General features: G+C 47.4%; 3 protein-coding genes across 5 annotated transcripts in view; 2 read left to right on the forward strand and 1 right to left on the reverse strand.

Moving 5' to 3' along the window:
• LOC109251849 (uncharacterized) overlaps nt 1–21,494 on the reverse strand; it is a 32,313-nt gene extending 10,819 nt beyond the window's left edge. The window contains exons 1-2 of the transcript XR_008418594.1: nt 21,232–21,494; nt 6–968 (exon numbers count right to left, since the gene is read on the reverse strand). The gene's annotated coding sequence lies outside the window, so the exon portion shown is untranslated. The remainder of the gene's footprint in view (nt 1–5; nt 969–21,231) is intronic.
• SPAG5 (sperm associated antigen 5) lies at nt 427–20,889 on the forward strand. 3 transcript variants are annotated; one of them, XM_053892397.1, is made up of 24 exons: nt 427–542; nt 784–909; nt 5,711–6,798; nt 6,892–7,069; nt 11,807–11,881; nt 12,121–12,213; nt 12,305–12,439; nt 12,658–12,777; nt 12,897–12,989; nt 13,092–13,205; nt 13,580–13,673; nt 13,878–14,025; nt 14,105–14,207; nt 14,397–14,530; nt 14,730–14,875; nt 18,341–18,445; nt 18,618–18,704; nt 18,968–19,088; nt 19,198–19,309; nt 19,686–19,766; nt 19,931–20,086; nt 20,174–20,248; nt 20,380–20,460; nt 20,693–20,889. In XM_053892397.1, the coding sequence occupies exons 1-24, from the start codon at nt 492–494 to the stop codon at nt 20,762–20,764; spliced, it is 3,588 nt and encodes a 1,195-aa protein (XP_053748372.1). In that variant the 5' UTR covers nt 427–491; the 3' UTR covers nt 20,765–20,889. The 3 variants fall into 3 exon arrangements, with proteins under 3 accessions (XP_053748372.1, XP_053748374.1, XP_053748373.1); XM_053892399.1 differs by having other exon boundaries at nt 12,124–12,213; XM_053892398.1 differs by having other exon boundaries at nt 6,895–7,069.
• Nucleotides 21,495–21,531: 37 nt separating the features above from the next.
• Nucleotides 21,532–25,121, forward strand: ALDOC (aldolase, fructose-bisphosphate C). The gene is made up of 9 exons (XM_019423794.2): nt 21,532–21,654; nt 22,713–22,834; nt 22,923–23,134; nt 23,246–23,300; nt 23,395–23,555; nt 23,676–23,759; nt 23,976–24,150; nt 24,277–24,476; nt 24,625–25,121. Exons 2-9 carry the CDS (start codon nt 22,723–22,725, stop codon nt 24,718–24,720), a joined length of 1,095 nt encoding a protein of 364 aa, XP_019279339.1. The 5' UTR covers nt 21,532–21,654; nt 22,713–22,722; the 3' UTR covers nt 24,721–25,121.
• Nucleotides 25,122–25,378: the final 257 nt, after the last annotated feature.

Raw genomic sequence — 25,378 nt, forward strand, 5'->3', positions numbered from 1 at the left:
CTCACCTCTCCCCTCCGCCCTCGCGGCCGGCTCCTTCCGGTCGAGCCTGAGGCGCCAGGTAACTAAGGGAAACCTGAGGAGAGACTTCCTGAGGCCAGGCAACCGAGACAACTTTTCTTGACGGTGTGTGTGTGTGGGGGGGGGGGGGGTTGGGGTCTACCGGAAGCGGGAGGGACAGGATCCTCGACTCTCCAGCTGCCAGGGATACCCTCTCCTCTGGGTGAAGCAGCCCTCCAGCTCACGCCCGAGCTGCTTGGGGGAGGCGTCGGTCAGGGGAACGAGGGCGGCCCGCGGGCCGGTGGGGGCGGGGCCGGACCAAGCCCCGCCCCCTGCCCGCCGGGCTCGAGCCCTGAGCGGACGCGTCGGGCCGACGCACGGAAGCCCCAGCAGCCAATCGGGAGGCGTGGAGCGGGTTCAAATAAAGAAGGCGGGTGAAGATGGCGTCACCTCTTGGGTCTGGGAGGTGATCGACCCCGTATTCTGTGGTGAAAATGTGGCGGGTGAAAAAAATGAACCTTAGCCTGTCGCCTTCGCCCCAGTCGGTGAGCAGGAGAGCCTCAGGGGCAGAGAGAGCTGGCTCGGGGCTTCGGTGGGGGAGACGCCGGCGACGCCGAGTGTCGGGGAAAGCTGGGTCCAGCCTGGGGACCACAATGTGTGTGGAGTCTTATTGGTCCCGTAACTTCAGCGCCATTGGGGTGGAAGTCTACTCTTCCTATTGCCCCCAGGAGCTTATTAGAGAGGGAAGACCCAGCTCAGGCTTTCTCACACTCTGTTCTTTCTCAGGGAAAACCAGTTATGAGAACTCCTCTCCGAGAACTTACCCTGCAGCCTGGTGCCCTCACCAACTCTGGAAAAGGGCCCCCCGGATGCTACTCGCCGACTTCATCACTGTGCAAGCTGGGACTGCAGGTGAGATTCGACTGGGCTCTCTGCCGAGGCCGAGGGCTCAGAGGAACAGAGGGCCAAGGCTGGAACATAATTAATAACGGTAATGAAGTCTTCTACCTTAGTGACATCCATTTACAGCTATTCAGGCCAATAGAGAGGTGCCCTAGGGTGGTTAAAGGAAATCCACTGAGAACCCGGACCTCTATTTGGCTGTTAGTTTTTCTCACCTCTTCCCCCTTAAACTTTTACCAAAGTACTGAGAAATACTATCGCTTTGATTAGTGGTTTCCCCCTAAACGTGGGCTCACTCAAGCAGAGATCAGTTGGCTGCGGTAGTGAGGCAATATTCATATCCATTCCAAGAAGTAGTCAGAACTCTTCCTGGAGTCAAGTTACCCCACTGGAAGGCAGGGTACTTGGATCATATTCACTTAAACTAGCCCCTGGTAGAAGTGCCCTCACTGAGTTGTCCATGTGTCAAAAGTCTTGAGAGAAGTACCCATGTATAAACTGCTTTTCAGTTGCTGTAAAAACTTGCCAAAGAAGGAGATTGACCCCTCTATAAGGTTCCTTGAAGAAATTTCTTTTAGAACTTAACTGCCTGGGAAAATTGTTTTCCTGAAGAAATCACTTTTTCTTTCTTTCTGATAACGAGAACTATGTAGGTTACCATATTTTCCCTTTTGCTCTGGCTTCTAAAAAGCTCAGGGTCAAATTTGATCATCAGATGTAGCTACTATTACTCTTTGAAATACGAAAATCTGCTTTCTTTTTCTTTCTTGACTATGATTTTGTATTCATTAAGTTGATCTGTCCATCTATCTTCTTTTTTATGCAGTCTGAACTATTTTTGGAAGATGGGATATAAATAAAATAGGTTAGAGGAGGAAAGAAGAAAATGTAAAACAGAATCTTAAGCGGCCTGAATAACAGATGTATGAAGGTAGCAGCCTTTCTTGAAAACACTCTAACACCAAGAGAACTTTCTGGGATGAAAGGGGTCCCTGGGTGGCTCAGTCGGTTAAGCGTCCAACTCTTGATTTCCTCTCAGGTCATGATCTCTCAGTCGTGAGATCCAGCTCCGTGTTGGGCCCTGTGCTGAGCCTGGAGCCTGCTCGGGATTCTCTTTTGCCCGCATGCGCGCTCTCTCTCTCTCTCTCTCTCTCTCTGTCTTTCAAAATAAACGTACATTAAAAAAAACAAAAAAACTTTCTGGGACGATGGAAATGTTTGATAATCTGTGCTGTCCAATCTGGTGGCTATTAGTTATGTGGGTATTGAACACTGGTAGTTAATGTGACTGAGGAACTAAATTTTTAGTTTTATTTAATTTTAATTTACCATGTTAGATAGTACAGCTTAGACAAAAAGAAAAGTACCTAGTGGGAACTGATCTTCATAGAACTTGATAGAATGTAACCATAGCCATTTAATCACAGTAGCAGAATAGAATGGAATGGAATTTAGGTCTCCCTTCTGCTACCTCCTGATACGCTCAGCTACATAGACAAAAAGAGTTTTTCTCCCAACAAAATAACTATTTATTGCTTACAAAAAATTTTTTTAATCTTTATTTTAGAGAGAGAGAGAGAGAGAGACAGACAGACAGGCAGTGTGAGTAGGGGAGGGGCACAGAGAGAGGGAGACACAGAATCCGAAGCAGGCTCCAGGCTCTGAGCTGTCAGCACAGAGCCCAATGCAGGGCTCAAACTCACCAACCATGAGATCATGACCTGAGCTGAAGTCGAACGCCCAACCGACTGCACCACCCAGACACCCCACTATTTTTTGCTTTTTAAATTTTTGATTATTTAGGGGGACCTGGAGGGCTCAGTGGGTTAAGTGTCTGACTCTTGATTTTGGCTCAGGTCATGATCTCACGGTTCTTGAGATCCGGCGTTCCTGTTGGGTTCTGTTACAGCTCAGAGCCTGCTTTAGATTCTCTCTCCCTCTCTCTCTCTCTCAAAATAAACAAACATTAAAAAAAAAGAGAGATAATCCTTTCTTGTTTTTTTTTTTTTTTTTGGCGGGGGGCGGGGGGTGGGGTGCAGTACAGGGGAGGAGAGAGCAGGGGAAGGGCAGAGAAAGGAGAGAGAGAATCCCAAGCAGGCTCTATGCTGATAACCCGAGGGCAGGGCTTGAACATCAGAACTGAACCGTGAGATCCTGACCTGAGCCGAAATAAAGAGTCAGAAGCTTAACCAACTGAGCCACCCAGGTGCCCCCTTTCTTGCATCTCTTTATGTGTTATCTGTCTGTATGTGTTTATATCCACACACATCCATATATTATCATACTTTTATTTTAGAGGTAGAGTGAGCAGGGTAGAGGGGCAGAAGGAGAGAGAGAATCTTAAGCAGGTTTCCCACTCAACGCTGAGCCAACTTGGGCTTGATTTTACGAACCTGGGATCATGACCTTAGCTGAAATCAAGAGTTGAATGCTCAACCAACTGAGCTACCCAGGCGTCCCTCCTTAAGTGATATTTAAAAAGAATAAATAGGAACTTGATAAACACAGCAAAAACTGTAAGGTGCACTTTTGCATTCCTAAAAGTCTTTGGTTTGTTTAGTCTCTGGGCTATTTATTTATTTTTTTAACATTTATTTATTTTTGAGACAGAGAGAGAGAGCATGAACAGGGGAGGGTCATAGGAAGAGGGAGACATAGAATCTGAAACAGGCTCCAGGCTCTGAGCTGTCAGCACAGAGCCCGACGCGGGGCCCGAACTCACGGACCGCGAGATCGTGACCTGAGCCGAAGTCGGACGCCCAACCGACTGAGCCACCCAGGCGCCCCTAGTCTCTGGGCTATTTAATGCAGACTGATTTATGTTTTGTATATCCTATATCTTCACTTACGTCTTTTATCACAGTAGTGCTCTAACCTTACTAATATTGCTGTCTTTCTTCTCTTTGTTGGTTTTTACCTCATATCTTTTTGACATCCCTTTTATTTTCTACTTTTCCTTTAAAACACTTTGAAAGAAAAACTTCAAAATTGAAATAAAATATATGAAAGTACATAAAACATACAACTTAACAAATTTGTATAAAGTACCCATCATAGTAACCAACACCCAGTCAGTATTTAAGACATTGCCAGCATATCGGAAGCCCATTTTAGCTCAACCTTATTTTTTAAAGCTTCATCCACTGCTGTAAATGAGATTTCATGTAAGTCTGATTTTTTTTTTTTTTTTTTTTTTTTTTTTTTTTTTTTTTAAATAATGGGTCTTTATATCAAGCTTCTAAAATGGTTTTTATCATCTGGGGCTCCTGGGTGGCTCAGTCAGTTAAATGTCTGACTTTGACTCAGGTCATGATCTCGCAGTTTGTGGGTTTGAGCCCCACTTTGGGCTCTCTGCTGTCACCGTGGAGCCTACTTCGGATCCTCTGTCCCCTCCCCCCCCCCCACTCATTCTCTTTCTCCTTCTTTCTCTCTCCCTTTCTCTCAAAAATAAATAGACATTAAAAATATTAAAATAGTTTTATCTTCCTTATGGTTCAGAAATTTTATTTTTTCTTATCAATCTTGCTTGGAACTTGGTGAGCCATTTCAATATGCAAACTCTGGTCTTTACCTCAGAGAAATTTTCTTCTAATATTTGTTAATTAGTGCCTCCTATAAGTGTTCTCTTTTTTTCATGGAACTTCTTTTCCTCGTGTGTTAGGTTTAGTGGGTTTATCTTCCAGTTCTTTTAGCTTTTCCCTAAGATATACATTTCTTTGCATTTTTGTCTTTGCTTTAAAATACTCTTTCACTTGGGCATCTGGGTGGGCTCAGGCAGTTAAAGCCTACTCTTGGTTTCCGCTCAGGTCATGATCTTGTGGTTCGTGGATTCCAGCCCACATCAGGCTCTGTGCTGGCAGTGTGGAGCCTGTTTTGGACTCTCTGTCTCCCTCCCTCTCTGCTCCTCCCCTGCTTATGTATGGTCTCTCTCAAAATAGATAAATAAACTTTTAAAAATGATAAAAATAAAAAAGATATTTTTCCACTTGATTACCCAGGCCAGTAATTCGAGCCTCAACTCTGACCATCCTCTTTCAGTTCATTTAATGAGTTTTTTTTGCTTAAAAGTTCATTTTTGTTGTTGTTTAAAAGTAATTTTTATTATTTTCAGAAGGTCTTGGGGCATGTGAGTGGCTTAGTCGGTTAAGTGTCCGACTTTAGCTCAGGTCATCATCTCGTGTTTCGTGAGTTTGAGCCCTGCATTGGGCTCTGTGCTGACAGCTCAGAGCCTGGAGCCTGCCTTGGATTCTGTGTCTCCCTCTCTCTCTGCCCCTCCCCTGCTCATGCTCTGTCTCTCTCTCAAAAATAAACATAAAAAAAAAACCACATCTTTGTGTATGTGTGCTGTATTTGAATTGTCTTACCTTGTCGTCTGTTTCTTCCATCAGCTGTTTATTTTATTTTATTTTTTTGATTTTTTTTAACGTTTTTTATTTATTTTTGAGACAGAGAGAGACAGCATGAACGGGGGAGGGGCAGAGAGAGAAGGAGACAGAATCGGAAGCAGGCTCCAGGCTCGGAGCCAGCAGCCCAGAGCCCGACGCGGGGCTCAAACTCACGGACCGCGAGATCATGACCTGAGCTGAAGTCGGACGCTTAACCAACTGAGCCACCCAGGCGCCCCTCTTTAGTTAGGGTTTGGTTTAGGTTTAGGTTAGGGTTTCTTTAGTGAGCAGCCAGGCTTAGCCAATTTTTACCTAAGCAGAGGTAATGAAAACTCTTTGTGTTCAGACAGTATCCTATACCCGTAATTATATGTTGGGAACTAGAAATGACTGCCTTGGCCAACTACTTTTGTTTCTTTTGGCAGGAAGGCAACAATAATGCATCACCAGTGGATTTTGTCAATGCCAAGAGGACAGATTCCCCTTCAGAACAGTTCAGCCATCCCTCAAAGTGGCTAGAAGCTTGTCAGCATGAATCAGATGAGCGGCTTGTAGATCTGAATCCCCAAACCAACTCTACTCCCAAAACATCTGAGGAAGCAGTAGGCCCACTGGACAACAATGTGGTTAAAACCATGGTCCTCGTATCCTCTCCAGTGGGGCAACAGCAAGTTACCCTTGAGGCTCATTTAGATTCCATGACAGAGACAAACAGCTTCTCTCCAGATGAGTCTTTGAGGCCAGGAGATCTGCTAAGAGAGGGGGTGGCGGCCTGCATAGAAGACAGCTTTTCAGAAGTTGTTCCTGCTACGTCTGAGAAATGTACATTTCAGCGTCCTCCATCCCATGTCTTGGAGTGTCTGCCAAATCCCTGTTCTGGGCAACAGCCACACTGCTCCAAAGAAAGCCTCAGGGATGATAGGATTGAGGCTGTGCCTGAGGACTTAGTCCCTTCCGAAAGTAATACCTTCTTGCCTTCCTCCATGCTCTGGCTCTCCCCTTCAACTGCCTTAGCAGCAGATTTCCCTGGCACTCATGTGGACCCAGGGGAGGAAGTTGTAGAGCACAGAGCTGTAGAGGAAAGAGAACTGAGCTTTCCCACACTCCCTGAGGAGGCTGAATTAGGAGAACAAGCACTTGTCTCAAGTATGGAAGATATTCCATCCACATCCCTGACCCCAAATCCAGGAGAAATGGAATCCCAGGCTGCTCCAAGCCCAGCAGTAAAAGATGCTGGTAGGATTCTTGTCTCTGATACAGGGCCGTGGATGTCCCCACTGGCTTGGCTGGAAAAAGGTGTGAATACCTCGGTCATGCTGGAAAATCTCCGCCAGAGCTTATCCCTCCCCTCTGTGCTTCGGGACGCAGCCATTGGCACTACCCCTTACCCTACTTGCTCAGTGGGGACTTGGTTTACTCCCCCGGCAGCGCAGGAAAAAAGTACAAACACCTCCCAGACAGGCCCAGTGGACATCAAGGATGATACTTCTGAGACAGAGCATGTCCTATGGGGGTAAGTGTCCCTGTAACTTTGTGCCTCCTGGGTTCCATTAATCTGGACCTGCCACTCCCATCCCTTTCTTCTCCTCATGTTCTTTTGCTGTAGCAGCCATCCTCCAGATCTGACTGCCTTATCTCGACATGACCTGGAAGATAACCTGCTGAACTCTCTTGTCATTCTGGAGGTTCTCTCCCGCCAGCTGCGGGACTGGAAGAGGCAGCTGACTGTCCCTCACTCAGAAGTTCAGGACAGTAGCACACAGACTGACACCTCTCCCAGTGGGGTAAGAAAGCTCTTCCCAGTGGGCCCTTTTCCTTAGAATATGTATGCTGAGGATCTGGAAAATCCCTTAAAGCTGTGGGTACTCACTTTACTCCTGGGATACATCAAGACTTTCCGAGGGAATATATGCAAGGAAAATTTTAAAGGAATCAGTTTCTAGGATTCCTAGAATTTTAAAGGAATCAGATCAGGTCTTCATCTTCCACATGTACTTTTGACCAATTTTTTTTCTTTCCTACTTCCCCATTCTCTACTGCTCTTGCCCCCTTTACTGAAGAACAGCATATTTACTACCTATCCTGAATCTTACATTGTCAAGGAATAGCAATCAAAGGACAATAGAAAATGTTTGTGTACATGCTGAGAAAGCAAATGACTGCAATGGTTGTGTAACACCATTTTTGCATGCTTTCAGCAAAATTGAAGAAAGACTTTAATTATATTTGTGGATCATTAAAAATTTTTGATGAAAGTTTACTATGAGATTTTTGGCATGGATCTCCAAAGGAGCTCGTAGATTGGGTGACACACCCTCCTCTCTTTCTCCATTCCTCCCTCCATTCCTCCCTCCATTCCTCCCATTATTTATGTGAAGAAGATTCTGGGTGCTTATATCTATAAGAAAAGAAATAGGTATAGAATTGTCACTGAGCCATGTTTTATTGTAGGAATTACAGTAATCCACAGACACATGAACTAATATGGGGAAGGAAGCTATATCCATTTCATTAACAGAGGATTCCCAATAAAGTTTTTACTGAGTAAAATGGACTTCTGCTGTTGCATCGATATTGATGAATAACAGACTTTAAGTATGTTACAGACTTACGATATATTATATTAGGATAAAAGTCTGAGAGGAGTAAACATGCAATTTTAAGGAGAAGGGCTGATAAAAAATGTCTGACTGTTTAAGAAGAGTTTGTGCCTGGGTGCCTGGGTGGCCTAATCGTTAAGCATCTGACTTCGGCTCAGGTCATGATCTCACGGTCGGTGAGTTTGAGTCCCTCATCGGGTGAGCTCGTGCCCGCTTCAGGTGAGCATGAGCCCTGCATCCGGTGATCACCAACCCCACTTTGGGTGAACACAAGCCCTGCTTCGGGTAAACAAAAACAAAACATGAGCCCTGTTTCAAGTGAGCCCTGCTATTCTCTCTCTCTCTCTTTCTCTGGGTGCTCACTTGCACCCTCTCTCTCTCTCAAAAAAAAAAAAAAGAAGAGTGTGCATTTTTTTTCAAAATATTTGTTTTAAGTGTATTTATTTATTTTGAGAGAGAGAGAGAGAACGCATATGGGAGGAGCAGAGAGAGAGAGAGAGAGAGAGAGCGCATCCCAAGCAGGCTGCACACTGTCAGCACCGCATCTGATGCAGGGCTCTAACTCATGAACCGCAACATCATGACTTGAGCTGAGATCAAGTGTCAGATGCTCAATTGACTGAGCCACCCAGGCACCTGGTTGGTGCATTTTTTTAATGGCATCAAATAGGCTTTAAATCATTATGCTAGATGTAGTATACCACTGGATATATTTAAGAGTGATCTAACAGTTTTATTTCAAATTATCGGTGTTTATAATATGGTTGAAATTATAGCCTTTGTAACAATTTAAACTTAAGCGTACTCAGTCTTTCAAAATTATTCTGAGAGATCTGAGAGAAAAATAGTTTAAAGACTACTGTTCTAGAGGATTCTGGTTGTGACAGCACAGACTGAGGAAGGAAGGGAATGGTGTCCAGGGAAGGAATGGAGAGCCTCAGTACTGGGGCCTTTGGGGTAACGGGTGGCTGCTGCTAAGAAGAGATGGTCTCCAGACGCCCAAAGACCTTGGGTTGAAAATATCCTCAAAATAAGACTTTACCTTTTGCCAGAATCCTGACCTTGTTCCCCATCCCTGAGTCGGCCTTGTACCCTCTTTCCCTGAAGCTTGCCAAATCCCTTTGGAGGCAACTGAAGCACAGCCAAAGAGGGGAAGTGACAGCACCTTCAGCCATTCCCCATCACAATGCCCTGTCCTTGCCGCTTGGGTGCCCCCTTCACGCTAATCTCATCACTTGCCTGACTGCCCACCTCTGAGCACTAGTTGTACTCATAGAATACTCCGTGCCCCACTGCACAATGCAGGAGGGAATGATGACCGCCTCGCTGGGGAAGGGAGTGGTGAACTCCTCAAGATTATCTCCTTAAATCCAGACTTCTGTAACATCGTGACTCAGCACTGCTGCTCCGGCAGTGGGTTTTGTCTCAGACGATGGCTGCCTTTCAGCAGTAATGATGGCTCCCTGCTTTTCTCAGAACTTGAAAGTCCTCTGCATAGCATACTAATTTTTATCTGTGCCAACACAGTGAATAGATAGAGAATGAGAAAATAAAAATGACTAATAAATATTTGAGAAAGTTACTGGTAATCAGAGAATTGCAAATTGAAACAATGAGATGCTATTTTTGTCTAACAAAATAGTAAATAATAAAATAGATAATGCTGGCTAGTATTGTCCTGTTGTCAGTAGGATATATAAATTGGTTCAACCTTTTTTGAAAGTAAGACCCTTAAAGCATTTCAAACTTTTTGACTCAGTAGTTCTTCCTCAGATATATCCTTTTTTATTTTTTTAAAGTAATATTGTTCTTAAAAAAATTTTTTTTAATGTTTATTTATTTTTGACAGAGAGAGAGACAGAGCATGAGCAGGGGAGGGGCAGAGACAGAGGGAGACAGAATCTGAAGCAGGTTCCAAGCTCTGCGCTGTCAGCACAGAGCCCGATGTGGGGCCCGAACCCACAGATCGCGAGATCATGATCTGAGGTGAAGTCGGACACTCAACCAACTGAGCTACCTAGGCGCCCCAATATTATTCTTTAAAAAAATTTTTTTTCAATGTTTATTTTTGAGATAGAGAAAGAATTAGTGGGGGAGGGGCAGAGAGTGAGGGAGACAGAGGATCTGAAGCAGGCTTCAAGCTGACAGCAGAGAGCCCAATGTGGGGTTCGAACTCCCAAACCATGAGATGACCTGAGCTGAAGTCGGACACTTAACCGACTAAGCCACCCAGGTGCCCCCCCTTTTTTTTTTCAATTTTTAAAAAATGTTTATTTTTGAGAGAGAAAAAACGCAAGAGTGAGCGGGGGAGAGGCAGAGAGAGAGAGAGACACACACAGAATCTGAAGCAGACTCCAGGCTCTGAGCTGTCAGCACAGAGCCCGACACAGGGCTCGAACTCATGAACTGCCTCCCTCCCCCTGCAGTCATGGTTTTTAAAGAAAGGAAATCAGAGTTCAGATAATCTCTGAGAAGTTTCAATGTGAGGTAAAATACCAGCAGAAGTTAAAAATGGGTGGTACTCTACTTTGATAGGTCCCCCTAAGCAGATGTCCCAGTTTCAGGCTATTCCAGTGAGGACAGTAAATAGAAATTCAGGGCTAAATAGGGGCGCTTGGGTGGCTCAGTCGGTTGAGCATCCGATTTTGGCTCAGGTCATGATCTCACAGTTCATGGGTTTGAGCCCTGCATCGAGTTCTGTGCTGACAGTTCAGAGCCTGGAGCCTGCTTCAGGTTGTGTGTCTCCTTCTCTCTCTGCCCTTCCCCCACTCACGCTCTGTCTCTCTCTGTCTCAAAAATAAATAAACATTAAAAAAAATTTTTTTAGGGGCGCCTGGGTGGCTCAGTAGGTTGAGCGTCCGACTTCAGCTCAGGTCATGATCTCATGCTCCGTGAATTCGAGCCCCGCGTCGGGCTCTGTGCTGACAGCTCAGAGCCTGGAGCCCGCTTCAGATTCTGTGTCTCCCCCTCTCTCTGCCCCTCCCCTGCTCATGCTCTGTCTCTCTCTGTCTCAAAAATAAAAAAATAAAAATTAAAAAAAAAAAATTTCTTTAAAGAAATTCAGGGCTAAATAACATTAGTATAATAAAATTTAATAATAAAAGCAGGACCACACATTCATTTTTATGTTATAATCTCAATTGTAGTTTTCTTAAGCATTACTGTCATTTATCATACCTAAAACACCATCAATATTAAGATATATACCAATTTCAGTGGCATTGTGTAAAAAGATAATCATCTTAAAATTCATTGAATATGGTAGTTTCTTTCTAAATCAGTCTGCAACTTTTTTTCTCTCTGACACCTGAGGGAAGTAATATATTCCACTTAGAGCAAATCCCTATAGTAAGGAAATCTCTGGAGTTATGTGGAAACCTTTTGGGGGTGGCTGCTATACTGTTGGTAAGATTCATTGCTCCAGGGGCGCCTGCCTGGATGCACAGTTAAGTGTGTGACTCTTGATCTCGGCTCAGATCATGATCTCATGGTTCCTGAGTTCGAGCCCTGCATTGGGCTATGTGCTGATGACGTGGAGCCTGCTTGGGATTCTGTCTCTCCTTCTCTCTGCCCTTTCTCCTCTTGTGTTCTCTCTCTCTCAAAATATAATCATTGCTCCAGGTGGTAAAACTAATGGTTTCTTTTTCCACTTTATTCACTCTATATTTCCAAAATTTTACAATAAATGCATGTCATCCTTATAGTTAGAAAAAAAAAATAAGGTTATTTTGAAAAGGAATTTTTATGTGCCTCGATTTTTTTTTTTTTTTTTTTTTTTTTAAACTTGGCCTCATTGAGCTGTGAGCCTTGCTCTTGCTTTTAATAGGAGAGGCTCCTGTGTCTCAGTGGGTGGGAGGGGGAATGTGGTGCTGGCTGTGTATGATGCCTATGCAAAAGGCACAACTTTGTTTCTCTGACTAGATAAGTAAGAAACCTCAGCATCTTCAGGAGAGTCAAGAGATTGGACAGGCTCTGCAGCAGGGCAGGAATGCCATGGTAAGTTTTGATTATACCATCACTGGGTCTCCTGTGAACATCAAGCATGGAAAACCCTGGGTGGTTAGCAAATGGTGATACTCAGCTATGGTAGTAAAGGGAGGTTTCCAAACCTTTGTTAAGCACATCTCCCTCCTGGGAGCTTGAAATTGGGGTCAGTGGTTTTCCTCCCCAGTGTCCCTGTTACTTCCTACTTAGTGACTTTATTTGATCTAGCCTAACCACCTTTCCCTCTACAGCAGTCATGGGTGCTGGTTTCCAAAGAGCTGATATCCTTGCTTCATCTGTCTCTGTTGCACTTAGAGGAAGATAAAACTACCGTGAGTCAGGAGGTAAGCAGCATGAATGTGAACGCAGAGGCCTCTGGTGAGACTGAAAGCCAAAAAAAGGAACTAGACACCATGTCTGAGTCTTGTCTTGTAGTCTCGGCGTGCAGAAACCTTGGTCTCCTGCTGTTTTGATGTGTTGAAGAAATTGAAGGCAAGGCTCCAGAGCCTCAAAGCAGAAAAGGAGGAGGCGAAACACAAAGAGGAAATGGCCGTCAGAGGCAAGGATGCGGTAAGGTGTCAGGCTTTTGTTCTTGGATGTGGGAGGTGTCTTCCCCAGGGTTCCTGCAGGAACATAAATTTCGCTTGCGACACAGGTGGGTGGCCTAAGAACTGCCAGCTCTGAGGAGTAATGAACTAAACTAAACTAAATAATGGTGGAGAGTTATGGCTTTTTGTGCTTTTTCACTCCTCTGCCCACCATGTCCTCGCAACCTCTCCCCTTAATAGGCAGAGATTGTGCTAGAGGCTTTCTGTGCACGTGCCAGCCAGCGCATCAGCCAGCTGGAACAGGACATGGCTTCCTTGGGGGAATTCAGAGGCCTTTTGAAGGACACCCAGACCCAGCTGGTAATTTGAAGGCATTTTCTTTCCTGGGGTCCATACTGACATACTGGGAGGATGGCCATATTTCCCCACTTTGTTCTTTCCAGAGGAAAGGATCTCCATAGTCAATCCTTCTTGTGTAGGTAGGGCTTCATACTGAGCAAGAAGAGTTGGGTCAGCAGACAGCGAGTCTTACATCAAACTTACAACAGGACTGGATATCCATGCAGTTGGATGTGAGTATTTGGGGCCATCATATCACTCCTTTATGCACAGTCAGCCCTGTTGGGAGCCTTGCCTCAAACGTGCTTCCCTGACCTGCTTGCTTCCCCCGGTAGTATAAAACATGGACAGCTTTGCTGAGCCGGTCTCGAAAACTCACAGAGAAACTCACAGCCAAGAGCCGGCAGACCCTGCAGGAACGTGATGCTGCAGTTGAGGAAAAACAGCAGGTACAAACCATGAGTGGGGGACTACTTAGGCCTAAGGCCTAGTTTCCTCCTTCTCTTCAGAAGGACTTTCTAATGAGTGGTATCGTTAGCCTCTTACACTGGACCTGTCTTTTTTTTTCACTCTGGGTTTGGAAACCAGCCAGGTCCCTTCACTATAGATGGCCTTGGGCCCAGTTGTTTCCTTTGCTCTTTAGCACCTTCTTTAGCAACTTTTCTCCTCTTTCTACTTTTTCCTGAGGACCAGCCTGTTTCTGCAGTGTTGCTGCCCAGGAACAAGGTGCTTTGCTGTCCTGTCCAGAAAGAGAAGCTGGGCTGAGTCCTAGGATTCCTGATTCAGGAAAACCTGTGGGAGAAAAACGATCTTTTCTTCCTAGGTTTCCAGGGAGCTGGAACAAGTCTCTACCCATTTAGAGGAGTGCAAAGGCCAAATAGAACAACTGGAATTGGAAAACAGTCGCCTAGCAACAGGTAGGGGTGTGTGTGTGTCTGTGTGTGTCTGTGTGTGTCTGTGTGTGTCTGCACGCGCACATGTGAAAGCAGTTGTGCCCTGCTGAAGCTTGGGGTGTGACAGTAGAGCCAGGGGGTGCTCTAGAGCACTTGTTTTGGAGCAGAAGTATGGGGAGGTTTTGGCCTAATGACTACATAGTGTCAATTAGGATACTTTTGGTTTAGATCTTCGGGCTCAGCTGCAGATTCTGGCCAGTGTGGAGAGTCAGCTAAAAGAGCTACAGAGTCAGCATGCCCATTGTACCCAGGACCTGGCCGTGAAGGATGAGTTGGTCTGCAAGCTTACCCAGAGCAATGAGGAGCAGGCTACTCAGTGAGTTCTGATCAGGCTATTGTGGCAGTAGGCGCCCAGGATATAGGACTGAAGGGGTCTAATATAAGGTCTCTGGCAGATGGCAAAAGGAAGAGGTGGCACTAAAACACATGCAGGCAGAGCTGCAGCAACAACAAGCTGTCCTGACCAAGGAGGTGCAGGACCTGAAGGAGACGCTGGAGGTAAGAAATGTGGCTTGGGGCAGGGGAACTGGTAGGAGTGTGACTTTCACCTAATGGTATTGAGGTGAGGTTTGAGACCGTGGACCGGAAAAAGCCTCTGTTCCCAGGGCTCTAAAATTTCCCACTTAGTCTCATTTTCTCCCCTCCCTCTCTTGCTCCTTGCCTGCCTTCCTTTTCCTGTGTCCCCAGTTTGCAGACCAAGAGAATCAGGTTGCTCACCTAGAGCTGGGCCAGGTCGAGTGTCAGTTGAAAACCACACTGGAAGTGCTCCGGGAGCGCAGCCTGCAGTGTGAGGGCCTCAAGGACACTGTAGAGAACCTGAAGTAAGATTTCTACCTTTTGGTGCTTCCCCTGCTAAGTGTTTATGTTTCCCGGGAACGTTTCTGGAAGCTAAAGTCTCCAAGAAGGAAGAGAGTGTCTTGTTTCCCTTTTTGAATGCAGCTCTGTATGGGGATTTGGGAGAGGTGTTCGGAGAAGGTTGCTTGGTCTTTGGCTGTTTTCTCTGTTCCTTCCTTATTTTAGGGCTAAACTGGCTAGTACCATAGCAGAGAACCAGGAACAAGACCTGGAGAAGACACGTCAGTATTCCCAAGAGCTAGGGGTGCTGACTGAGCGACTCCAGAGACTGACTCTCTTCCTACAGGCAAAACTAAAGGTAGGATCCAGGGGTTCCTTCTGTTCCCTTCCAATGATATCTTCAAACAAAGACAGTTTTATTTCTTCCTTCCCAATCTGTATATCTTTTATTTCCTTTTCTTGTCTTACTGCGTTAGCTAGAACTTCCACTATGATGTCGAAAAAGAGGGGTAGAAGGGGACATCCCTGCTTTGTACCTGATCTTAGAGGGAAAGCTTGGAGTTTCTCTTCATCAAGTATGATGTTAGCTATAGGCTTTTGTTTAATTAAAAAAAAATTTTTTTACATTTATTTTTGAGAGACAGAGCACAAGTGGGGGAGGGGCAGAGAGAGAATGAGACACAGAATCCGAAGCAGGCTCCAGCACAGAGCCCGATGTGGGGCTCAAACTCACAAATTGTGAGATCGTGACCTGAGCGAAAGTCAGATGATGCTTAACCGACCGAGCCACCCAGGCGCCCCTAGCTATAGGCTTTTGTAGATATTCTTTATCAGGTTGAGGACGTTCCCCTCTATTCCTAGTTTACTGAGAGTTTTTCCAGTTGTATCTTTATTATATAGAATGGTCTTCCTAAAATGCTACTCTTGTTTCGTCTCTGACCTGCACTGACTTTCAGTTGCCTACAAGACTTCTTCGTCCTGTCACTTAAACTTTTCTTCATCTGTCTCCTGCCTCTCTGTTATGAACTCTTTACTCCAACTAGACTGCCTGTATACTACACACAGGTCCCATTTCTATTCACACCCAGGCTTGGGCTGTTACTGCGTCCATTTTCCTCTGTCTTCAAACTGGAAATACCTTTTCCTTTCCTTATTTTCCTATTTCACCTTCTTTGAAATGTTCCACAATCACATGGACTCAGTAATCTCCTATTGTATTCGTCATGAACTTGCTCTCCCTTTTGCACTTGCCTTAGTTTCCCTTGGATATCTGGTCTCTTCAACTAGACTATATTTAAAGAAAGCAGAAATTTAGCCTTGCTTCTTTGACTTTCCCACAGTGCACACTAAACAATAAACTGTTGATATCTTTCCGAATAGAGACCTAGGGGCTCCTGGGGGGCTCAGCTGGTTAAGTGGCCAACTCTTGGTTTTGGCTCAGGTCATGATCTCAGGGTTCATGGGATCAAGCCTTGCATTGGGCTCTGAGCTGATAGCATGGAGCCTGCTTGGGATTCTCTTTCATTCTCTCTCTGCCCTTCCCCCGCTTCTCTCTCTCTCTCTCTTTCAAAATAAATAAATAAAGTTAAAAAAAAAAAAGAATAGAGAGTTAATTAGCTTATTCAATAGTAAAAGATACACCCACGGTCCTAAAACCTGGAAGTGCTTATGATTTGACCCCAGTGTGTGCTGAGCACAGGAAATGCAAAGAATCCACAGTCTTACAGGGAAGACAGATAGGTGTAAACTTGACATCTTGACTTGTGATCATGATAGATGTCTGCATGGATGACCACTGTGGGAGTACAGAAAAAACATCAGTTCTACCTTTGACAGTTAATATGTCTTCTCAAAGCAGGTAACAATTGGGCAGTCTTCAGGTTTGGAAGTTTGAAGGCCAAGGTGGGTGGGGGATTATGTAGGAAGACCTACCAGGTAGAGGGGAACAGTCTGTTAAAGTCAGATACTGTGTGTACTTTTTTTGTAGTATCTACCTTGTAACATGACCTGGGTGAGGTGCTGGGACTACAAGTGAACAAGGCAGGGCCCTGCTCATATGGAATTTGGCAAGTTTGGGGACTGGGAAGTAGTTCTTCATAAATAGAGTATAAGAGCTACATGGGGCAAGAATGACAAGGAGGGGCACCTGGGTGGCTCAGTCGGTTCAGTGTCCGACTCTTAATTTGGCTCAGGTCATGATCTCACAGTTCATGGGATCAAGCCCCGCATGCCCTCTCCCTCTCTCTCTCAAAATAAACTTAAAAAAAAAAAAAAGAATGACATGGAGACAAGGCTAGGACAGTAGGCCAGAGGCCTGAAGGCTTGAACTAATGGCAATTATAAAAGGTAGAGGAGAGGATGGACTGGATGAATTCAATACCTATTAGGGAAATAGAAATAATAGACCAATTTGGTGTAGGAGTAAGTTGCAAGAGTGAATGATTATCTCTAGATTGCTGGAAAGATGATGATACTTTCTAGAACTGAGGGTGGCAAACTTTTCCTCTAAAGTACAATATAATCTTTTTGGCTTTGTGAGCCATGTTGTCTCTGTCTTAACTACTCAACTCTGCCTTTGTAGCTCAAGAGCAGCCATAGACAGTATGTATATAAATGGGATGGTTGTATTTCAATAAAACTTTATTTACCAAAACCGGTGGCAGGCCAGATTTGAACTGCAGGCTTAATTTGCTGCCACCTCCAGCCCCCCCTCTCAGATCGTAAATACAGGAGGAGGACCAATTTTTGGTGGGATGGGACAGGGAAAATGGTGAGCTCAGCTTTATACATCTGAATGTCAGATTAACTATGGAGCATTCTGGTAGATTTTCACAGGGATTTGAGCCTTTGGGTCTGGAGATTGGGAAAATAATACAGTTGAGAGAGACAGATTGGAAGGTTATCCACATAGAAGTGGAGGTTGTGGAGTTCCCAAGGTGAGGCCACATGAGGAATGGATTAGAGTAGAAAGAAGGCCAAGGATGAACCAAAAGGACTCCCAAGAGTTTAAGGAAGGACCTATGGGTAGGTGAAATAGGAAGGTATGAGGCCTACCTGTGAAGGAGAGAGAGTCCTGTCCCAGAAGCTGAGGAAAGGACGTTTCTAAAGGAAGAACATGGTCATCGATTATCACATAGGTCAGGTAAAACAGCTGAAAAGTGTCCATTGCACTTGAAAGTAAGGATGCTGTTGGTGAACCAAACAAGAATTTTGGTAGAATGGTGGGGCAGAAAAGGCTGAGTGTAGTGGGCTAAGGAGTCAGTAGATAGTGGCAATTTTAGGCAGGAAATGTAGGGTTTTTTGGGGTTTAAAAAAATTTTTTTTCAATGTTTATTTTTGAGAGAGAGAGAGACAGAGACAGAGCATGAGCAGGGGAGGGGCAGAGAGAGAGAGGGAGACACAGAATCTGAAGCAGGCTCCAGGCTCTGAGCTGTCATCACAGAGCCTGATGTGGGGCTCGAACCCATGAACCGTGAGATCATGACCTGAGCTGAAGTCAGACGCTTAACTGACTGAGCCACCCAGGTACCCCAGGAAATGCAGGGGTTTTTTTTATTTTGTTTGTTTTTCTTTTTCTTTTTTCTTAATAGAAGGGAAAGAGAAAGGGCAATTTTAAGATGGGATTTAAGGTAAGAAGAAGGTTTCTGTTTTTAGTTGTTATTGTTTTAGTGAGAGAAGTTGTTCAGGGAAAGTTGCTGAGGAGTTGAAGATAGAGAAAAAAAGGAGGAGATAGAATAACATTCCAAAGGAGACGGCTGGTGAGTACCTGGAAGTTTAGGAAATCATGAACCCCGAAGAGCAGGTGATAATTTTTCTCCTTTATCTTTAGGCTGAAGCAGAGACCCTCCCAGTAAGCACAGCCTGTGCTCCTACCCAGGAATACCCTCCACCTGCTGACAGTGCCTTCTTGGGAAACATCTTGACAGCAGTGGCAGATGAAGGTTAAAGGCCCTGGAATTTAAGGGTGGGAAAGTTGTGACCTTGCCCCTGATATCTTCAGCTGTTGAAGATACCCACCAACAGACTTCTGTCTCCCTGGCTTCTATTATGGCAGACCCTTGACTGGGTCACCAGTCAAGAGGAGCCTTCTACCTTGGTTGGTTTTTGTTTTAGAGCCAGAAGCAGCTCCTGTGCCCGTGCTTGGAAGTGACAAGAGTGCTTTCACCAGAGTAGCTTCAATGGTTTCCCTTCAGCCTACAGGTTAGGATGGGCTCCAGGGATCCTGCCTCATTTCTAGATCTGGTACTAATGATAAAGACTAAAGCAGTGAGAGGTGCTTTGCTCTAAAAACCTCAATTTTACATGGGCTCATTTTGTTTCTGCCTTTTGGGATCTGCAGTGTTCCGGACATTCAAATCCTATGGGTGGGGAACATGGATAAGAGTTGTGGCAATGATGGCTACACACACTTCTTCCTTCCAGAGCCAAAGGGCTCTATCTCCAGCTAGGACTTGCTCTTTCAGAGACCCCAGGCATGGAGAAGAGCCTGGCAAAAATGGGTACAATGACTCTGGAGCTGCAAAGCCTGTGTTCTCTGCTGCAAGAGTCTAAAGAAGAAGCCATCAGGACTCTGCAGCGAAGGATGTGAGTGGAGGGTAGTCTTGATTAGAGAGGACAGGTCAAGTGAGATAGGTCAAGGGCCCAGCCAGTGCCTGAGAAGACAGAAATAATGCTGAATTCTTCCCTCCCCTAGTTGTGATCTGCAGGCTAGGCTACAGGCCCAGGAAGAACAACATCAGGAAGCCCAGAAGGCAAAGGAAACAGATATAGAGAAGCTGAACCAGGCTCTGTGTTTGCGCTACAAGGTGAAGGAGGGGCCTGAAAGTGGGGCGATCAAGAACTGGGGCAGCTCTACTGGCCCACTGGGAGCCATGGTCTCTCTAGGAATCTGGGTGGTGGGGATTTTCCAACCATTGCCCTAGTTTTGCCCTTCCTGGGGTCAGACATTTCACATGTTTGGGAATTAGCTATGGGCTGACCCATCTTCCAGGCTGACCTAGAAGTCAGGAACTCTGGCGGAACTCTCTCAACACTGAAATGTGCCTGTTTAACATAGCCCTGGAGGAAGAACTGGGGTGTTATCAATTGGTATTACTGGAGTTAAACATGGGTCCTATCTCCTGGCAAGGGCTGCAAAGAAGCCAGCTCTTCCAGTACTTCTTACCTCCCTTTCCCTCACAGAATGAAAAGGAGCTCCAGGAAGTGATAAAACAGCAGAACGAGAAGATCCTAGAGCAGATAGACAAGAGTGGCGAGCTCATAGTACGTTCAGGATGATGCCTGGCCATCTGCCTTCTGTGTCATTGATAGCTAGAATCTCAAATATGGGAACTGGATCCCCTGGTCTACCCTTGTCCACTACATGGGATAAAAAGGATAGAGAGGCCCTTTGAGGGCACTGGGTACCTCTCCATTCTCATCCCCAGAGCCTTAGAGAGGAGGTCACCCAGCTCACCCGCTCACTTCGGCGTGCGGAGACAGAGACTAAGGTGCTACAAGAGACCCTAGCAGGTCAGCTGAATCCCGACTGTCAGCCTATGGCCACTAACTGGATCCAGGAGAAAGTGTGGCTCTCCCAAGAGGTGAGAGGTGACTCAGAGTTAACAAAGGAGCTGGGCACCTGGAGGGAACCCTAGGCTGTGCCTCTGCTGATCTGGACATATCTACAGGTGGACAAGCTAAGGGTGATGTTCCTGGAGATGAAAAATGAGAAGGCAAAACTCATGGTCAAGTTCCAGAGCCATGTAAGAATTCCCTTGTCATTCCAGGGCCATTTCCCACTACTACTAGCAAGTGGTCTGCCATATTTTCCTTGCCCCACAAGCTATGCTGTTCTTCTGAGTATAGGACTTAATGCAACCTACTTGCTTTCTAGAGAAACATCCTGGAGGAGAATCTTCGGCGTTCTGACAAGGAATTAAAGAAACTAGATGACATCGTTCAGCATATTTATGAGGTAAAGGAGGGAAGGAGTTGATGCAGCTAAGTCTCCTGGCACAGGGCTTGGCCCCAGGAAGTGCTGATGAGCATTGCTCTGGTTTTCAGCCAGTGCTGAGCACTGGGCCTGACTCACTGTTGCAGGCTTCCCTGTGGCTTCTGCTTTCTCCCCTCTAACTCAGTTGGTGCTCCCTGGGGCTGAAAGCCTTGGACTTGTGACCTTGAGCTGCCTTTTCTGTTTCTTTTTGCAGACTCTGCTATCCATCCCAGAGGTTGTGAGGGGTTGCAAGGAGCTACAGGGATTGCTGGAATTTCTGAGCTAAGAAACTGAAAGCTCGAATCTGTTTCACCCCTTTTTACCTACTATACTCCCTTACCCCAACATCAGGACCAACCGGCATAGAGCTAGCTATGTTTAATGCTATTTAAATAAAGTATATTTAATGTATTTCTTCAGGTTAACTGAATCTTATTTTTGGGGCATGGGAGGTGGATGAGGTCAAAGAAGCTTCTTGGCCTACTTTCCCTAGGCACCCTTCACATAACCCTCTGGCTGCATCCAGAGCCAAAGTTGGCTGCCCCTCCTCCCTTCTCTTGCTTCCTCAATATTCTAGGCACTGGACTGCTTGTTCCCTGGCTCTTAGCCTGGGGGCGGTACAGAAGAGGATTCATTCTCCTACCTTCTCCATCCCCCTCTAGGCTAGGTCTTGGTAAATAAGGGCACGAGAACAGAGAAACTCAGTTCCTACTCCCTGCGCTGGACTGCCACCCTTTGTTGGTGCCACCTTACCTCACCAGTTGTGACTGGTTAGGCGACTCTCCTTCACCAGACCAGGCTCAATCCCCAACATCCAGCACAGTGCCGGGCACACGGTGAAGGCGATTGTGGCAGAAATGAGGGCAAGGCCGTTTCTTGCCCCTGGGGCCCTATTGGCAGGGCTCCATGAGGTAGGAGGGGACAACAGCCTCCGAGAACCTGGCCGTGTAGTCACTCCACCTCGTCGCCCCGCCTCTGTGGGCGTGGCCCTGCTAGGACACCAGTCTGGGGGAGGGGGCGTGGCTACGGCGGGGAGGTGCCCGCCCCTCGGGGGTGTCACGTAGCTCTGCGGCATCCGCAGCCTCATTTATCGGAGCCTGAGCTGGGAGCCACAGCTGTCGCCGACCTTAATCCGTGCTGTTCCTGTGGCTGCCGCTGCTAACTCGCTGCGGACAGGTGAGGCTGGAGCGAGGCCGGAGCTGCTCAGCATCTCCGCTTCCTCTCTATGACTCTAACTTCTGTCCCCCTTGGCCTGCTCCCAAGGGTGACTGGATGTGCCTTCTCAGCTCTCTCCTTACATCCTGTCTCCTTTCTGTCCACCCCAAACCCTGTGGTTCGGCCTCATCCACAGCACCCCTTCCTCTCAGCCCTCAGGCCCCGACTTCAGTCTTCCTCTGCCTACTGGATTTTTTCCTTGGGGTCAGCCTCTCCCGCCCAGCCCATTTTCATCTCAGCCTGCTCCCTTTCCTGGGCTAAGTCCTTGTCCCGTTGTCTTGCCTTCTCTGTCCCCTGGTTTAGTTAGCCTGCCTCCCTATCCGCTCCCCACAGGTCTCCCCCCTGCTCCTGCATCTCTTCCTCCCTTCCTCAGGCCCTCTACTCACTCCTTTCAACTCTGATCCTCTGCTCCCATTCGGTTGCAATGACCGACAGCTTTGAGCTATGGAAAAGAAGCGGTAACAGAAGCCTATGGCAATTTTTTGTGCCACTCCTGCTCCCCACTTGTCCCCCACTTTTCCCCCGTGAAGGTGCAGGAAGAGGGGTGATAGGTACTTTTGCCTCATTCTGAAGCCTGGGAAGTAAGTGCACTTTTCCCTAGGGGCCCTGCTGAGGCTGACAAATGGCAATTGGAAAGGCCAGGGCTCATGCCCTACCTCACAGGGCCAAATTCAGTAAAAGGAGGACTGGATCTTCGTTTGGGCAGTAGTTTCACAAGAAGACCTGTAGCTTCAGGGCCGCTCACGTCCCCACCCCCACCCTGCATCTTTCCCCAGGGCTGGGAAGGGTGCCCACCAGTGACAAAAGGAGATGTGGGAACTGGGGCCCTAAGCCTGCTAGCTGTCAGAGGGATTGGTGCCACTGTGTTGCCCAGGACCTATGCCAAGGACGACTGCCTTGTTCCTAGCTCCATGCTGGTTGGGAGGTGGGGGGAGGCCATTTGGCCCATATGGCCAAGAGAGGAAGCAGAGGAGGTAGTAGGTCGGGTCCAGCTTTTATATCTTGCCTCAATTCCGCAGAGCTGTCACCATGCCCCACTCGTACCCAGCCCTTTCTGCTGAGCAGAAAAAGGAGTTGTCTGACATCGCCCTTCGGATTGTGGCCCCAGGCAAAGGCATTCTGGCCGCGGATGAGTCTGTAGGTAGGTGAGGGCCTGTGGCTAGGTGGGGTAGAGGTGGCCAGAGAGCCCTGGGGATGAGCTTGCTTACCCTTCTTTTGTTTGCCCCCAGGAAGCATGGCCAAGCGGCTGAGCCAAATTGGAGTGGAGAACACAGAGGAAAACCGCCGATTGTACCGCCAGGTCCTGTTCAGTGCTGATGACCGTGTGAAGAAGTGCATCGGAGGGGTGATCTTCTTCCATGAGACACTCTACCAGAAAGATGACAGTGGTGTTCCCTTCGTTCGTACCATCCAGGATAAGGGCATTGTCGTGGGCATCAAGGTGCAGCCACTGGCCCTCAATGGGGGCTGAACACGGAAATAGGTGTGTGTGAGAGAGGTGACAAGGGGAATCCTGCCTGGGTTCAGCCTTCTGCCTGTGTTTCCCCTACAGGTTGACAAGGGTGTAGTTCCTCTAGCGGGGACCGATGGAGAAACCACCACTCAAGGTACAGGATGGGTGGGCTTCAGGACCACAGGGTTGTTGGATGGTTGATGCTGGCACAGAGGGGCAGAGTGATGAGGCTGGCACTATGCCTGCAGGGCTGGATGGGCTCTCGGAACGCTGTGCCCAATACAAGAAGGATGGTGCCGACTTTGCCAAGTGGCGTTGCGTGCTGAAAATCAGTGAGCGCACACCCTCAGCACTTGCCATTCTGGAGAATGCCAACGTGCTGGCCCGCTATGCCAGCATCTGCCAGCAGGTGTGTGTATGTGTGAGGGGGGGTCAGATGGGTGCCCTGTGCCTAGTGGGGAGAGGGTTACCAGGGCTTTCTCCCCTCCTACCTACTGCCCCTCCCAAGTTATTCTGCTCTTACCTGCAGAATGGAATTGTGCCTATTGTGGAACCTGAGATCCTGCCTGATGGAGACCATGACCTCAAACGCTGTCAGTATGTTACGGAGAAGGTGAGTCCACACCTGGCTACAGACACTGCAAGGACAGTCTGACAGGGGAGCCTGTTCCCCATAGTCCTTGGCTTAGATGCAAGCACTTTCCCCAAGCATTCTTTTACTTCATCCAAGAACACACCTGTGAATTTGAGCCTGTACTGACCCTCCCAGTCATGGCTCACCTTCCCCTAAACAGGGAGGGTTAACCTTAGTAAACCTCTGATTCCCCAGGTCTTGGCTGCCGTGTACAAGGCCCTGAGTGACCATCACGTGTACCTTGAAGGGACCCTGCTTAAGCCCAATATGGTGACCCCTGGCCACGCCTGTCCCATTAAATACAGCCCAGAGGAGATCGCCATGGCAACTGTCACTGCCCTGCGTCGCACTGTGCCCCCGGCTGTCCCAGGTACCACCGTGCTTCCTAACCCGTTCCTATCCCTAAGACCCATCCTCAGGTTCTTGTGGTCTTCATGGGTCCTGTACCCTGGAAAACTTGAGAGTTGACCACTTTGTCTTCTCTACTCTACCCTAGGAGTGACCTTCCTGTCTGGGGGTCAGAGTGAAGAGGAAGCATCACTCAACCTCAATGCTATCAACCGCTGCCCCCTTCCTCGGCCCTGGGCCCTCACCTTCTCCTACGGGCGTGCCCTGCAGGCCTCTGCCCTCAATGCCTGGAGAGGGCAACAAGACAATGCTGGGGCTGCCACTGAGGAGTTCATCAAGCGGGCCGAGGTTGGGAGCTAGAGGTGGTGATTGGGGGAGAGGGGTATAGCTAGGCAGGGGGCACTCAGAGGTTACAGCCTGGGCAGGGTTTGGCCCCTGTGGGCTGGGTCAGCCTGTTTACTCCCCCCGAACCCCCCTCCCGCCTGCTCTTTTGCAGGTGAATGGGCTTGCGGCCCAGGGCAAGTATGAAGGCAGTGGAGAAGATGGCGGAGCAGCGGCACAGTCCCTCTACATTGCCAACCATGCCTACTGAGTACGCATCCCATGTCACAGCCCTTGGCTTGGCCACCTGCACCCAGTTTCACCTATAGTAATGGCTAGCGCCAAACAGTCATGCAGAGCAGACATGCCTGCATCCAGCACAGAGTCATCTTCCTTTTTTGTCCTCCCCTCCCCTCTCCCATTGCTGCCACCTGGGACCATTAGATGGATGGGGTGCCCCTCATGACTGAGGGCAGAAGAAGTTGCTAGAAGCCAGAGCAGGATGCTTCGGTTTCCCCCTGCCTCTGCTAGCCCCCACAATTTCCCCATGATGTGGTAGTTTCTCCTTGGGCTTTCCTTGCCTGTCTTCTCTCCTGGGATCAGAGGATAGGACACCAGACATGACTCACACCTTGGGTACATACCATATAGCAAATAAATGGTAGCAAAACATGCTACTTTGTCTGTCTGTTTTACACATCAGATGCCTCAGACGCCCACTTCTCAGTTTCTGATTTCGGCTGACTGCCTGGGCCCTCTGACTGTGGAGGACAGAGTAGGTTTTGAGTTTTACTGGGCTGGAAGTGTTGAGGGGAGGGGCACACCCAGTCACCATTCCCAGCTCAAGCTCTTGTGGGTTAATGTCCAAAGTTGGAAGGCTGCTGCAGGTCTTTCAGGACCGCCACATCAGAGGCACTAGGCTGCGTCTG

This window comes from Panthera pardus, unplaced genomic scaffold, assembly GCF_024362965.1.
Source record: "Panthera pardus isolate Hobbes unplaced genomic scaffold, ASM2436296v1 HiC_scaffold_3, whole genome shotgun sequence".
Taxonomy (NCBI): Eukaryota; Metazoa; Chordata; class Mammalia; order Carnivora; family Felidae; genus Panthera; species Panthera pardus.

Coding starts and splice junctions, on each gene's coding strand:
- SPAG5 (XM_053892397.1), top strand. CDS start 492: ATGTGGCGGGTGAAAAAAATGAACCTTAGCCTGTCGCCTTCGCCCCAG. Junction 11,882..12,120: donor AGCAGGGCAGGAATGCCATG/GTAAGTTTTGAT, acceptor TTCCCTCTACAG/CAGTCATGGGTGCTGGTTTC. Junction 12,990..13,091: donor GGATATCCATGCAGTTGGAT/GTGAGTATTTGG, acceptor TTCCCCCGGTAG/TATAAAACATGGACAGCTTT.
- ALDOC (XM_019423794.2), top strand. CDS start 22,723: ATGCCCCACTCGTACCCAGCCCTTTCTGCTGAGCAGAAAAAGGAGTTG. Junction 23,556..23,675: donor ATGCCAGCATCTGCCAGCAG/GTGTGTGTATGT, acceptor TCTTACCTGCAG/AATGGAATTGTGCCTATTGT. Junction 24,151..24,276: donor TGTGCCCCCGGCTGTCCCAG/GTACCACCGTGC, acceptor ACTCTACCCTAG/GAGTGACCTTCCTGTCTGGG.